This window comes from Sturnira hondurensis, unplaced genomic scaffold (genome assembly GCF_014824575.4).
Source record: "Sturnira hondurensis isolate 20B ecotype Veracruz unplaced genomic scaffold, ASM1482457v3 Scaffold0007865, whole genome shotgun sequence".
In the NCBI taxonomy this organism is placed as follows: Eukaryota; Metazoa; Chordata; class Mammalia; order Chiroptera; family Phyllostomidae; genus Sturnira; species Sturnira hondurensis.
The window spans coordinates 1,411,581-1,425,564 of record NW_028080496.1 but is presented as its reverse complement, the minus strand read 5'-3'; the positions used below and the strand labels follow the sequence as shown (position 1 = coordinate 1,425,564).

Genomic DNA, 13,984 nt, shown 5'->3' with positions numbered 1-13,984 from the left:
TATAAGCAGTTAAATAAACACAGCCCCCCCGAGCCATGACTCGCTTGGAGACAGCTGAAAGGCCGGCATGGACTCCTGCGACTTACGCACGGGGCGCTACAGGAAAAGACCCGATGCTCCTGTCCAGCCTGCCACCATCACCGATGTCTGCCCTGTCTGGGAGTACGGTCTGGCACCGTGCAGTAACTGCATCCTGCCGTGAACCCTGGCTGTCTTGCCCCCCTCTCTCTGTTAGAAAGCCTCCCTCCCATCAGATCCAAGAGTAGCATCTGACCCCTGCATGCCGTCTACCCACCTGCCATACAAAACGATGCTGAAATTGCCCTGGAAAGGGCAGAGGGCACTCCCAGCATGCAATTCTCCTCCATTGTCAATCAAGATGTGCCGGGCATGCAAAACAATGGTCTCCTTGTGGTCTTTAATGACTAGCTTTCCTGAGGGGACAGGAATGGGGTGAGGTTAAGAACACGGGCGGCAGGGGTGAGGTCAGAGGTGAGGCAACAGCAGGCGTCCCAAGCACCCACCCCACTGGAGCAGGCAAGAAGCACCTTGTTTACACCCCTCTGCCCTCGATTGCTTTTCTCTCCTCTCTGCCTTGCAACGTGCACACAATGGCTGCCAGACGTCCTGCCACCTCTGCGTGCACAGCACTCAGTGCACCAGCCTCTGAAGGCGAGATGAGCCTCACGCTCGGAGCTCCGGGAAGGACTTTGCTCCACGAAAGCTTCCTCCTCCATGTTCAGTCCTCAGACAAGGCCCCCCTAGGTGCTCAGAGCCAATGGCTACCTCAGAGAACCAGCTGCTCCGATATGAACCCAAAGCACGGACTGACCCGTCCACCTGAAGTGACGGTGCCTGCATCCAGCTGCGCGGCTCTGGGCAGCGCAGAAGAGAGCACCCAGGGAGGGGCTGGCTCACCTCCGTCAGAGATGTGGATGGAGTGGACGGTGGCGGACGAGGTCAGCAGGAGTGCGCTGCCCTGGCCAATGGACACACGGTGGTCCCGGTTGTGGCCCGGGCTCCAGGGCTGTAGCCCGGGGCTCTGGTCAGGGCACTCAGCCACCCCTGTGAAGGACGAGAAGACGTCAGAGCCCCTGTGCACCGACCTCCCCAAGCAAGACCTCCTCTCCGAGGCAACCAGCGCGCCACACGCCTGTGGCCTGGTCCCTCCCTGGAGCCCAGCCCCGCAGCGCCCGCCAGCCCCAACTCAGGCCCTGCATCTCCTTCACCAAGAAGGGAGCCCCACACTCAAGTTTTACTGAAGTGACTCTTCCAGCTGGTGCAAACCCGGGGGACAAGCGACAACCATGCAGAGGTCTGGCTGGTCAGCGAACTTTCCCTTCTCATGCAGGGCAGGGTGCCAGGAGGGGCAGGAGGCGTCCTCGTCACTCTGCAGCCTCATTCCACAGAGGCGCTTGGTGGGGACGGTGCCATCCCGGGTCTGCCCTCAGACGGCAAGTGCTGCAGGCCTTCAACAGAGGCACATCAGAGGACCCGGGCTGCCCTCCACCTCACCCTGGACCTGGGGAGTCCGTTCGCAAGACAGTGACTCCTCAGTTGTGCAGGAAACCCGAGGCCAACGGGTGGGCCCAGGGGTCCGGGCACAGAGCCACAAGCTGGCTGAAGAGAAAGCATCCCAAACCCACAGGGCACAGCCTCAGGTCTCAGCCCCCACGCCTCCTGGGACGGTGCCGACTGCCCCTCACTCCCCACCTGCGCGAGTGTGTCAGACTGTGCACCTGGTGTTGGGAGCGGCCAGTCCGGCCCTTCAGCCCGCAGCTCTGACCCCACAGTGAGAGCACAGCAGTCACAGGGCCGGCCTGGCATGGATGCACCTTCGCTGGACCCGGATGCTTAGCTCTCGGCGAAGGTTACTCTCAGTGGCTGGAAATGGCCAGTGCCCGCACTGAACAGTCACTACGGCAACCACCCTTCCCAGGAGGACTGTGGAAGTGGGAGGCAGGGACAGTGAGTAAAAGCCGGAACTACTTGGATCATGAGTGGCCTACATCCCTCTGACGTCAAAGGAAAGCAGGGACCAGAGGGAGCCATACTTTCCAAAGGGTCTGTCCTCAAACAGAATGGGGACTCAGGGTGCGGGACGGAACGCTCAGAGCAGGGCCAGGGAGACCTCCCCAAGGCCCGGCCGCGGGTCTCTAAAAGACAGACCCCAACCAGCTCTGGGCCCAGGCCCAAGGCCCGCAAGGTGTGCCTTCGCTGAGTGAACGGCGGGAGGTAAGTGGCCCACTTGGGAGGGCACTGCCCACTGTTGCATCAAGATTTAAAGTGCCGGTGGCTTGCTCTGTCCCCTGTGCGTGCGTCAGAAAGATTCCGCAAGGAATCGCCTTGAAGGAATTTCACTAGTGATGTTTAGAGATTACTTCCTTCCCTCGGTGGGCTGAGAAAAACCAACACATAGCTCCTTTATTCTTATTGTAGAAAAGCATCCAGCTCAATCAATTAGAATAGGGCTTTTTAAAAAAGAGCAATTGGTGGTGATCGTGCAACCCCAAAACTCTAATCAAAATTTAAAACCTGTCCCCGGTCTCCACCTTCCCCCCACTTTGGTGTATTTGGTCACCGTTTCCTGTGCTGGCTGAACTGGCCTTGTGCTTCTGGGTGTTAATTCAGAATCACACGAAGAGAGGTTGCTCCTGAGTTCACAGAAACAGACTCAGGCTCCTGTAAGGCACACACACACTCCCTCGGGGCGCCCAGACCTCACGACGGGAAAGCAGGAAGGGGCCAAGGCGTCCTGTCCGTGACAGGAGGGCTCTCGGGCATGCAGTTTGGAAGATCTGACCTGGCCGCCAACATGTGACAGGAGGGAACTTTTACGTGAAGCTCTAGATTTCTGGCTGCTCTTAAAAATTCACAAGATCCTACAAGGGCCCCACCTCCACACAGGGGAGCAATGTGCCACAACCTAGAAGAGGCTGTCGCTTTACAGGGGCCCGAACATCCCCGTTCCAGGTGGCCACAGTCCCCACCTGGCTGGCTTCCCTGGCTTATGCCGTGTGCCTGGCTCCTGAGACAGAACCTGGGAGTTCAATCTTGCCAACTTGCTGAGCTTCCAGCCCCTGGGCCTAGTGCAGCCACTTCACTTTGTGCACGATGAGCCGGAAGCCCAGGATGAGGCTTGTCTGGCATCGAGAAGTTAGCAGGGCCCGTCAAGAGGCCCTGCCCCCCACGTGGCCCCCTCCCTGGCCCCTCCCCGGCCTGCTCCTGCGCCATCCCCACTCACCTGCGGTCCGGGCCCCACCGAAGACAGTGAGGAGGAGCAGGCTGACTGTCAGCATCACCTCGGAGGAGCAATCCTGCCTCCTGGCCAGTCCCATCCTGGCTGAGGTTTCCCTGAAACACAAGGAAGGCAGGTCAGCCCGGCATCCTCCCGGGCAGACGCACGCAGGCCAGGCCACGTGCTCGCCCTGAGGCAGCGCTGGGCAGCTCCCCCAGCCCCCGTGACTCAGCGTGGGCAGGTCGGGGCACGCACCCCCTGCCCCGCCACCACCCCGCCTCTGTCCTGCGGCTCAGAGACCCTGTGATAGGTGGGATTTCACCTTTGATGCTCCGGCTCCCTGCCTTTCATGATGAACCTTTCTCTTTTTTTCTTAAAACACAGCCCAAACCAAAAGTAGTAGTGGTAGCAGAAGTAGCAGCAGTAGTAGTAGTAGTCAGTAGTACTCCTACTGACAGAAACTGGGAGTTCAATCTTGCCAACTTACTGTGTGATCTCAGCTGCTTCCACGAACCTCTCTGGGCCTCAGTTTCCTAATCAGAAAAAGGAGGGTGTAAAGTGACTGATTTCCGAGCTCGACGCCACCCTTATCCATCTGTGTCTCTAAAATAGGACTCGGCAGTAACACCGATACCCTGAGTACGGGGCCTGTGTGTTCAAAACCCTCTGGGGACCACCCAAGAGAAAGGCGGGGGCAGAGAGAGCTAAATCCCCCAATGCCCACTTTCCTCCTTACTCAGCGAACAGCCCTGATGCGGACCCAGGCACAGGGCCACCGAGCACAAAGGCCCCCTTCTCCAGCCTCTCTCATGTCCGCTGTGGCCTTTGGAATTACGCTCTGGCCAGCAGGGCAGACGGAGAGTGTGTGAATTTAAGGCAGCATTCCTAAGGGAAAGCCTCCAGGAAGCCTTCCTTCCAGCCTTCCTGCTGGCTGGAAGTGAGATGTGATGGCTGGATCTTCAGCAGCTATCTCTGGCCATGCCGGGGAGCCAGGCATCGGTGACAGCAAAGCAAATGGGAAGAAGCCAGGCTCCAACCTCACCGAGGACCGAGCAGCCCTGGACGACAGACTCACTTGGGTGTGAGAGGGGTTTACTCAATTGCCGTTTCACTAGAGCCGCCCACTTTTCCCTTTTATTCATGCAGTAGGTGAGGAGGGTTCCATGTAGATAAACCTCAAGAAAGGAACTTATTTAAAGACGCCAGATTGTCCTTTCAGGATATAATGCCACTCAGAGGAAGGCCTTTGTCGTCAGGTCCCATGCGGCACGCAGACTGCGCGGACCAGGCTTCTGCCCGCGCCCCCAGCTCCTCCCCCGAGCCTCATTGTCGCTGTGCCCAGATTCAGACAGATACTCCACACATGGGAAGAAGCGGCTCAGACCCGTCTCACGCCTCCCTCTGGGCTAGCGGGGGACAGTCCGATCCCCCTGCCCCTCCACTGCGGGATGAGCCCTTTCCGCGCCTCCGTGAGCTGGGGCTGCGGGTGGGCCTGAAAGGGGGCAACTGGCCCTGAGCCGGGGTCTCCACACAGGTGTGCTGGGAGCCTGGGAGGGAGGGGACGGTCCTCCCAGAATCAATGCCCGTGGTGTCCTCGTAACGGGCTCCCTGCTGGGCCCAGGCCTGATGCACAGAGAACAACAGGGCCCATTCTAGTGCCTTAGCCCATGGCTAAAGTCAGGCATCGCGATCTGGGAACGGCGCCTTTCCCACGACTCCAGCAGAGAAGTGTCCGCTTTCATGGTCTTTGCAATGAAAAGGAGGGGACACTGGGGACAGGAGCGCTTTATGGTCCCCAGGGGAAAGCCCAAGCCCTGCTCTCGAGTCTTCATTGCTCAGAAAACCGGAGGTGGTTTGCCATCTGCTGCGGAGAAGCCCTGAGTTGTCAAGGGCACCTCTGAGGGGGCCTGGCCTCTGGGTCCAGGAACTGCTCCCTTCGCAGCGAGGCAGCGGGTGGCAGGGGGCAGTCCTATGACCCTCCGCATGGCGGTGCTGCCCTCCGGGCCTGCCCATCCTGGTGCAGAGAGCAGGCCGACTGCAGGCTCTGGAGCTGCGGCACCGTCTGGTCCATCACCGTCCATGGCAGGGACCAGACCGGTCACTTCCTGCGTGGATGTGCAGACGAGGCCCCTTGGAGGGACTGTGCGCAAACCTTTCCTCTCTGACGTCCGAGAGCTCCCCTGCTGCATCTCAGAGCCAGTCCTGCCTGGGCGGTGGACACCGTGTGGCTGGGGGGCTGGCCGTGTGCTCCCTTGCCCGTGATAAGCTTCCATCACCTGACTGTGTGCCGCAGCCCCCAGAAACAGTCTGATGAAGGGACCCCCAAACGGCTCTCAAATTCCACTTGGGGGTTCAGCGCCAAGGGTGGACAGCTTTCTCGGTTGGCCACCGCAAGCCCTCTGGCATTGCCATTGGGGTCGGCTTCTCCAGATGCCAGGGCATCGCTGGGAAATGAGTCCTAGGAAGGACCGGGACAGGCGCTGCCAGCAAACAGCATGAGAAGTCTCTGCAGGAGGCTGGTGGCCGAGACCAGATGGTCGCTGCCTGTGTTGGTCCCGATGGCCGGAGCTGTGCTGCCCCTCGGGGACAGAGAGCCTGCACCGGTCCGTGCGGGCCAGCATGCCAGGCCCTCACAGCCACAGGGGATGCTCTCCAGAGGCTCTGTCCCTGTTCACCAAACCAGGGACCCCGCCTGCCACAGCGTCTCAGCCTCTCCTGGCTGCCATCACCGCGGGCACCGGGTCTCCCTTCTCCCTGCAGAGGGCCATCCACAGCTGCCTGGGTCCAGGGCTTGTCACCTGCAGGGGGGAGAGAAGGGCAGCGTTACTCCAGCCTCCAAGGGGCCTCAGGTGGTTTTTTCTTAATTTTTTGTCGATTTCCTGCAACATATGGAGTGGCCCCCCCAGTAAGTCTAGTCCCTGCCCCGCACCAGGGACGGCTATCACAGTCCTGCTGACCACATTCCCGCGGCACTTCTCGTCCCTGTGACGGGCAACACGTGCTTCCTTTCCCTTCTGTCCCCAGCCCCCAGCCCCTCCCATCCCCGAGTCCCCGACCAGCAGCCCTCTGTCTCTTGCTCAGACCTCCCCACAGCAGCAGCCCAGCAGGCACACGCCTGCCTGTGACATCCCTGGCCTCGGGGGCGAGAGGTCTTCTTTCCGCAGAGACTGCGAAATCAGGACTCTCTTTGGGGATTATCAGAGGCTGAGGAAAAAGGCCAGGGAGAGGGTCTGTCTCTGTGGGGAGGCAGGGGGCAAGGTGGGACCTGCAGGGCGATCTGAGACAGCACAGGGACAGCCACCACCCCTACCCCACCCGCACACCCGGCACTGAGGCCGTTTCCATGTCACAGAGACTCAGACGAGCAGCACTGTGTGGAGACGAGAGCTGGGGCCCAGCCTCGGCAGGCCCAGCCACATGGCCTGCACCGGGAAAGCTGCTGGAGCGCCTGGCCTCGAGTGTCATGCTCAGAACTGGGGCGGCCCCTCCCGATTCCCATCTGTGAGGGTCAAGGAGGTGCTCCGCCTGAAGTGCCGCCAGCTCTGCGCCTGACACACCAGCAGTGCACGAGTCCTGGGAGCTCCTGGAATCCAGGACGAGCTGGACCCAGGCCACAGGACCCTGGGGCGTGGAACCTGAGAGCCTGGCCCCACAGACTCTGGCCCTGCAGCGCTCGGGTCAGGTTCTGCATGTCCAGCCAGATCTCTGGGGAGGCTGCTGCCCCTCCTGCTGGGGGTGGGCCACACTCTGAACAGCAGGCACCTAGTTCCAACCCCCACACCGCCCCCCCGCCCCCCGATCACTGCAGGGCTCACCGAGTCCCACGGAGCAAAAGGGAGTTGGCCAGGAGCAGCACAAGAAGTCTGAACCAACGTCTGACACAGGAGCTGCTGCCTGACCCCAAGATATGGGGCGTGTGTCACCCTCCCTGCCACCTATTTCAATGAGGAGTCACTTCTTGTGGCTGTCGGGAGAGTCGACAGGCCTCAGGGATGCTCTGTTTGCCCATAGCTCCTTAAAGGATCTGCCCTGGAGGGAGCACCTCCTTGGTCAGGGAATCCGGGCTTCGGGAGCCCCACAGAGCCCCAGGGCAGAGAGGAGCAGGGCAGCACCCCAAACACACTGGAGCCCACGCCAGTGGGCCCAAATCGCCATTGCACCCCAAGTTGGCTACCAGCCGGTGGCTCCCCAGCCTTTACCCCTGGAGCTCTGAAACCATGAACCCCCCCCCCCCCCCCGAGCACACGTGGCCCTGGTGTCCCGTGTGTCTCCCTGCACCACAGGGCTGGGGAGCAGGAGGTAAGGTTCTCACCCCGGCACTGCCCCATGCACCAGGCACCACCCGCGAAGCCACAGGCATGACCCACCAGCCCAGGTGATGCGGCCTAAGGAAGAGGCCACCCTCACTCGGGGTTAACCGCGAAGGTAAGTCACGCAGCCACAAGGAAGCATCCCACTCTGTCTGGAGTTTAAAAAGCTCTGCTGTCTGAGCCAGCAGCTGCCAGTCACAGGTGGCGTGCTGGGGGCATTGAGATTTCATTCGAGTCAGATAAAATTAGAAACCCGGCTGTGCACTCACAGCAGACACAGTTCCAGTGCTCGGGAGCCACTAGCGGCCAGCAGCCACCGGGCTGGGCCGCTGACACCTGGAATACCTCCGGGGCTGCAGAAGCTTGTGTGGGACACACAGCTGGGGGTCAGAGCCCCGGTGGGAGCCAGGGTGGGTCAGAAGGTCCACACTCGAGCTGCAGCCCAGCCCACAGCCGGGTTCTCTCGCTGGTCTGCCTGATCAGGAGCACGGCCCACTCCAGACCTGCCGGCCTGCTGGGTCAGGGGCTGGGGTCCAGCCTCCCGCGTCCCCAAGCCTGCAGGAGACGGCATTGTGCACCCAAGCGCGAGCACCTCCAGTTCAGCCGCCCACCAGGGAGGTGGCCTTTCTGCGCTCTCAGGTCTGCCACCTCAGGGCCTCGCGTGACCCCGGCCATCCACCGAGGAAGCGAAGCCTCCGCTTCCTCATCTGTGAAATGACTGTAGCTGCCTCGCAGAGCTGTTGGCGGGCATGTGTGGCACAGGGACAGCCCTCGGAGCCACGTGCCCCAGATGTCTGTGTGCCTCCTGCTCACTGCCCCGCGTAGCAAACAGGACTCCCGGCCTCTTCACTGATCAACTGGTAGAACCACGTCATCGGTGAGGAGGCACCGCTGAACAACAGACGCTTTCTCAGAGGCTTGACCTCGGGACTCTATGCAGGAACCCTGCCCCCACAGGGCAATCTGTTTACGGAGTGAAGAAAACACACAAGCGTGACGTCATGCAGCCCACACTGAGCTCTGGGCACAGGTCCTGCCTGGATTCTGGGAGCGTGGCAGAGAATGCCACTGCCTTCTCTTTGGAAAGAGCGTCCATGTCCGAGGGATGGGGTCTCCCAGCACCTCAGAGGGCAAGGAGGGGGGCGGGAAGGCTTTTCCCTTCCAGGAGGGCTTCCTTTGTCTCTACAGTCCAAGCAAAACAGAGCTCCCGTAAGAAGAAACGAGGGAGATGAAAAGATGGGCCTGTTTACAGAGCCTAGGGCTAAGTGACCACTTCCAGCTCTTGCACAGGAAGATCAGGCCCAGGCCCCCACTGCGCACCCTCTTCCTGCCGGCCCTCCGTGGACGGGCGGGGGCTGCTCCCTGCCTTCCGTGCTCCTTCTCTCCGCCTCCTGCCCCGCTCCAGTGGCCAGGGGTAGCCCCTGGAGACATGCGATGTAATGACGTTCCACTGACAGGTAACCCCAGGGTCCCAGTGTCCCCTCCCCTGGTGCCCAGGCATTAGATGCTTGACACCTGCAACCACTTATTCACATGGGAAGGCCACCCCACCCCAGGCGTGTCTGAGACTCCCCACAACTTCCAGGGCCCTGGACACCACAGCCACAGCCCCCATCACCCCAGTCTGCCGCCCAGGGCTTAGCAGACAGAGCTCCACCTCTGTGCCCCCGGGGGTGGGAAAGCTGCCACTGCTGGCACTCGGACAGCCCCACAGCGGGGGCCGAGTCCCGCCTCAGCGCGAGAGCGGCTGTCTCATCTGCAGGGATGGGGGGGCTGCACTGCCAGGGGGGTCCTGCGGGGCACACGGGTTGGGCCAGTGTACTGCAGCGGGACCTGGGGACTGCTACTTCAAGGACACGCTGACCCGGCTCCCTCCCACCCAGGCTTTACCAGGCATCACCTGCAGAAGACAGAGTCCCTCTGCAGGCGGGCCCTCCTCTCCCGGCACACAGAGGCCCAGCCGTCAAGGCCTGCGCCCCCACTGGAGTCCAGCGGCTGCAAAGGGAGGCCCCTCCCAGGACTGAGTCCGAGCCCAGGCCCACCCAGGTCTGACCTGGCTGGCCACCTGCCCAGGGGGCCATGCCCATGCTGTCTGCTGGGGTGGCGACTGTGGAAACGGACACACCAAAGACTGTGTTTTTTAACTGAAAATCCCAACCTTCGTGCCACGGCATTTGTCCTGGCCTGACGTTGACCTGCGTGAGCCCAGTCATCTCTGAGGATCCGGAAAGATGTCTGCAAAATGCCCCCCATCCCCTCTGCCCACCTCCCTCCAGGGCAAGACCTGCCTCACCCCCCTGGGATCCCGATGGCCCCTTGGGCCCACTCTCCACACTGAGGGGCTCCTGCCTCATGGGGGCGGGGCTCATGCCCACAAAGAGCTCTGTGTCACAGAGCACAAAACCCGTGCTAAACAACAGTGAGGGTGCCCGAGATGAGCAAGGTCCAGTCCCTGGAGCACCTGTGGGACGAAGGGGAGGAGTCTGGACTTCAGACTGGGAGCTCTGGGCACAAGCGGGGCTGGGGAACAAGGGGATGTGTACTTTTCAAAGATGCTGCTGGCAGGGATGGGGAGGGAGGAGCAGGCGCTGGGAGCTCAGCCTTGAGGCATTTTGGGGGTGGAATTAATCCTGCATACGTTTAGTGAGTGCCGAGGGCAGGAAGGATCCAGCTTCCAGTCTGGATCGGGTGGGTGGGAGTTGGGAAGAATAGGAACAAGTAATACCTCCCAGAAAGTGCCTGCAGGCTAGGAGAGCTGCAGGGAAGCTCAGCAGATCAGGGGGAGAAGCACCTATCTCCTGAGAGAGGGAGGGAGGGAGGGAGAGAGAGGGAGAGAGAGACAGTGACAGAAATGCTTCTCTGCAGAGCTTGATACGCATGCAGACCCCCACCCCCCACGCCCCCACCCCCAGGGGTTCTGATAAGGGGCCAGGCTGGGGTGGGGGCAGGACCCTGCACACTGTGTGGGTGTCTCTGACGGAGGCCCTGCCTGTCAGAGGCAGGAGCATTTTTGCATGCAGGAGGGCCCACCACCCACACGCACTCGTGAACCAGGGGCACCCTTCCCTCTGGGAGGGAGGACCTGGGACAAAGGCCCACTTCCCCTTGGGCAGCACGCCCTTGGGCCCTGGCCCGGAGTCTTCAGGAGAGGCAAAGGCCAGGTATGGTTTTTTGAGTTTTGCCATTGCCCTGGTTGGTGGGAGAGCGCGCTCCATGGAGGTGGAACAAGCCGGGAGTCCCGGGCGCTGCTGGGGAAGGGGGGGCTCTGCTAGCTGGCTCCCCGACCCTGCCTTCTGCACCTCGCCCTTCCTCTGATGGCCATCTCTCCCCCACGCCCACCCTTAGCTCTCCAGGTGGCCAAGGGACCCAGTAGGGCCAAGGACTTTGGTCCACCCCCTGGCTGTTGTCATTGGTTCTGCGATGGTCACAGGACCGGAGATAAGAAAAGGGGGCAGCGTGGAACCCTGGGGAGGCTGGTTCTCACCAGCCGGGGCTGGCAGGCCTGGGTCCCTGAGAGGGCCAGCCGGAATGGGGATGCGCACGGAGGGATGCCGAGCCCAGAGGCCGAGGGAGGCCGTGCACGAGCGCCCAGATCCAAGTCCGCCTGAAGCTAGTGCTGTGCCTGCTCGCTCCAGCTCGCTCCACAAGCCAGTACCGCTCCTTTTCGTTCCAGCCAATTTGAGCTGTGTTTTGATATTTACTATGGAAACAACCTGACTAAAGAGGCGCCCCCAGGGAAAGGCGAGATGAAGGTTACTTTTCTCACAAGTCTACTTGCTCTCAAAATGTCCATTTTAATCAGTGAGGCCTCACATCGCATCATTGGCCAAAGAAGCTGCCTGCCTCCAGTGGGAGCCCGTCCCCCGAGCACACATCTTTGGGAAAGGGGACATCGGGAGGAGTGCCACCAACACAGTCTAGTAAGACTCCTTCCTGTGAGATTCTGCAAGGACGGCCTCCCAGGCTGCTCCCCACCCCCTGTCCCTCAGACCAGCCAGCGTGGACCGCGCCGAGTTGGCTGGGAAGGCCCCCTGGCCCTGCGAGGCCTGGCTCCCTCTCCACCTCACATGCAGCCCTCTCTGTTCCTGCCATGGGGGCCTCTCTGCGGTTTCCATGACGATGCCACGCTCCCTTCTGCCCCAGGACCTTTCCACCTGATGTTCCTACTGCCCGGAAGGCTCCTGCCAGGGCACTAACCTTCAGGCCTCTACAGAGGCCCTGTTCTCAGAGGCTCTTCCAGAGGCCCCCTCCTGTTTGAGGAGGTCCCCATGCCAAGACCTTCCACATTGCCCTGGGGGCTTTCTCCACTGGCCACCATTTACTGACACTATGGGCAGGGGCGGTGCTGTGGCCACCAGCAGCGCCGCTCAGGGTGTGGCCAGGGGCCCAGCAGCCACTGCCTGGCAGGCCTCCGGGACACGGGGACACGTGGACACATGGAGGTTTGAGGACTTCGATTCTGAGGCACCTCTAACCTGGCCACCCCCTGTTGCTGGAGGGGTCAGGCCTGCTGGCTTCTGTGCGCATCTGCACCTCTCTGTCCCTCAGTGGCACGGACTGGAGGGCCGACAACCTCAGGCTGAGGCTGGCCACCGAACGGCCCCCAAAGAGCTCACGTGAGCCCGAGGTGGGCAGGTGTGCAGCCCAGGAGGGAGCCCCCGGGGCTGGGACGTTTCCAGAGGCCGACCTGTTGGCACCTGCTGCGTCTGGAAGCTGGGCTGCAGTGGTGGGGGCCACCTGGCAGCAGTTCAGAGAGCACGGCCGTCCACCCGGCTCCTCCCGGCTGAGGTTCCTGGGCTCGCACAGACCCAAGAAGGGCAGAGACAGGGGTGTTGGCAGAGCAGACACACTCCCCACTCCTCCCTCCGTCTGGCAGATTGGAGCCGAGAGCCACACCTGACGGGTTCACGTTCAGGCCACAGCCCTCCTTTGATCTGAAGGGCCTATCTTCCTCCGGGTTATTTATTTGTGGAAGCCACCATGGCTTCCCACTCCTTCCACTACACCTCCAGGAAGTGAGGCCCAGTGGGGGCCCTGTGGAGACCATTTTGCTGCCCCGGGCACCCCGGGGCGCTGTGCCTGGGGTCAGTCACCTGAATTCCTGCACGAAGGTGTGACCCTGGCCTTGGAGCACAAGTCCATGATCTTTGGAAGAAACGGACTCTGACAAACCGATAGGGAGGGGTGGCTGGAGACAAGAGAGCCCCAGGTCTGCATCCTGGGAGACCCTGCGCCCAAGAGCTGGGACAGAGACGGGCAAGGGTGACGATGCTGCTCGGAGCAGCTCACCTACCAGCCCTGAGCTCTGGGACCCCTGCTCCACCACTAGGGGACCCCAGGACTCTATGCAATTGCTTCCCCCAGACCCCAACCGTTCACTGCACACATTTTCAAACACACAGCCAAGCTGGAAGAATTCCACAGTGAACGCCAATCTACCCACGACCCAGAAGCCACCAGTCACATCCATCCACCCTCTATCCAGTCAAAAATCACCCTTAATCTCCGGTTGTATCTCACAGCAAATGGCAGCAACCTGCGTACCTCTCCCTAAAGACTCTGCCGGCCTGTCATTACCTGGAGTTGACCATTCATTTAATTTTTAATGACCTTTGGAGGCAAAATGTGCATGTAAAGGAACACACAGCCCTCAGGTGCCCGTCAGCCGGACGTGACGCAGGCCCGCGAAGCCCCATCCGTCCAGGTGGGGCACACGGCTGCACCCTGCCCCGCCCTCTCAGGGCCCTCTTGCAGGAGGCAGCCACTGTGGTCTTTGAAAAACATCAGCCCGATGCTGCAGATTCGCTTCGCCTGTCCTAGAACTTTCTACAAATGGCATTAGCCCGTGTGCTGTCTGCCACGTGAGGCTCTCTCCCCCCAGCGTGTTCTTCCCTCCCTGGGAAGAACCTTCCCCTGGTGGCCTTTGTGAGGACTCATGAGGGGGCATGCACGAGGTGACGGGCAGAGCGCCTGGCACAGACAGAAAGTGTTCTCAACGTTACTGTCTTGGAGAAGAGGAGCTGATTGACAAAGATGTGAGTTTAAACCTTGACTCTGCCAGTCTGGGGAATTTCCATGGGTTATTTTTAAAATAGGAGCGGCTTGTAATGTTTTATGGTAGTATCTTACGGCCATTCAACTTTCTGAACTACCTTTCTTCCATGTTTTGGGCTAAGATTCCTGTGAAGCTCAGAAGGCAGGGAGAGCACGTCTCCTGCTAACTCAGAGAGGCTGGGAGGGAGCCGAGGGAGACGCACAGAAGGCACTAAGCCCAGCCGCCGGGGCGCGGTGAGGGCTCCCTAAGAGCGCTTTCCTTATCAGACCCGTGCGCTGCAAGGGCAGCACGGTGACGGACTCAGACTGGCTAACACAGCGGATGCCTGAGGAGTGCTCTGGAGAGAGCCTTGCCCTGAGAAGTCAGGACGCCGGGCACACA

The 13,984-nt window shown here is 61.0% G+C and overlaps 1 protein-coding gene across 2 annotated transcripts in view; it reads right to left on the bottom strand.

Annotated features, from left to right (window-relative positions):
* The window catches only part of CEMIP (cell migration inducing hyaluronidase 1), a 107,747-nt gene that overhangs the window by 47,770 nt on the left and 45,993 nt on the right, over nt 1–13,984 (bottom strand). For both annotated transcript variants that reach the window (XM_037053491.1, XM_037053492.1), the window contains exons 2-5: nt 3,726–3,771; nt 3,245–3,354; nt 919–1,065; nt 296–434 (exon numbers count right to left, since the gene is read on the bottom strand). In XM_037053491.1, the coding sequence (XP_036909386.1) occupies nt 296–434; nt 919–1,065; nt 3,245–3,338 (380 nt within the window). In that variant the 5' untranslated portion in view covers nt 3,339–3,354; nt 3,726–3,771. The remainder of the gene's footprint in view (nt 1–295; nt 435–918; nt 1,066–3,244; nt 3,355–3,725; nt 3,772–13,984) is intronic.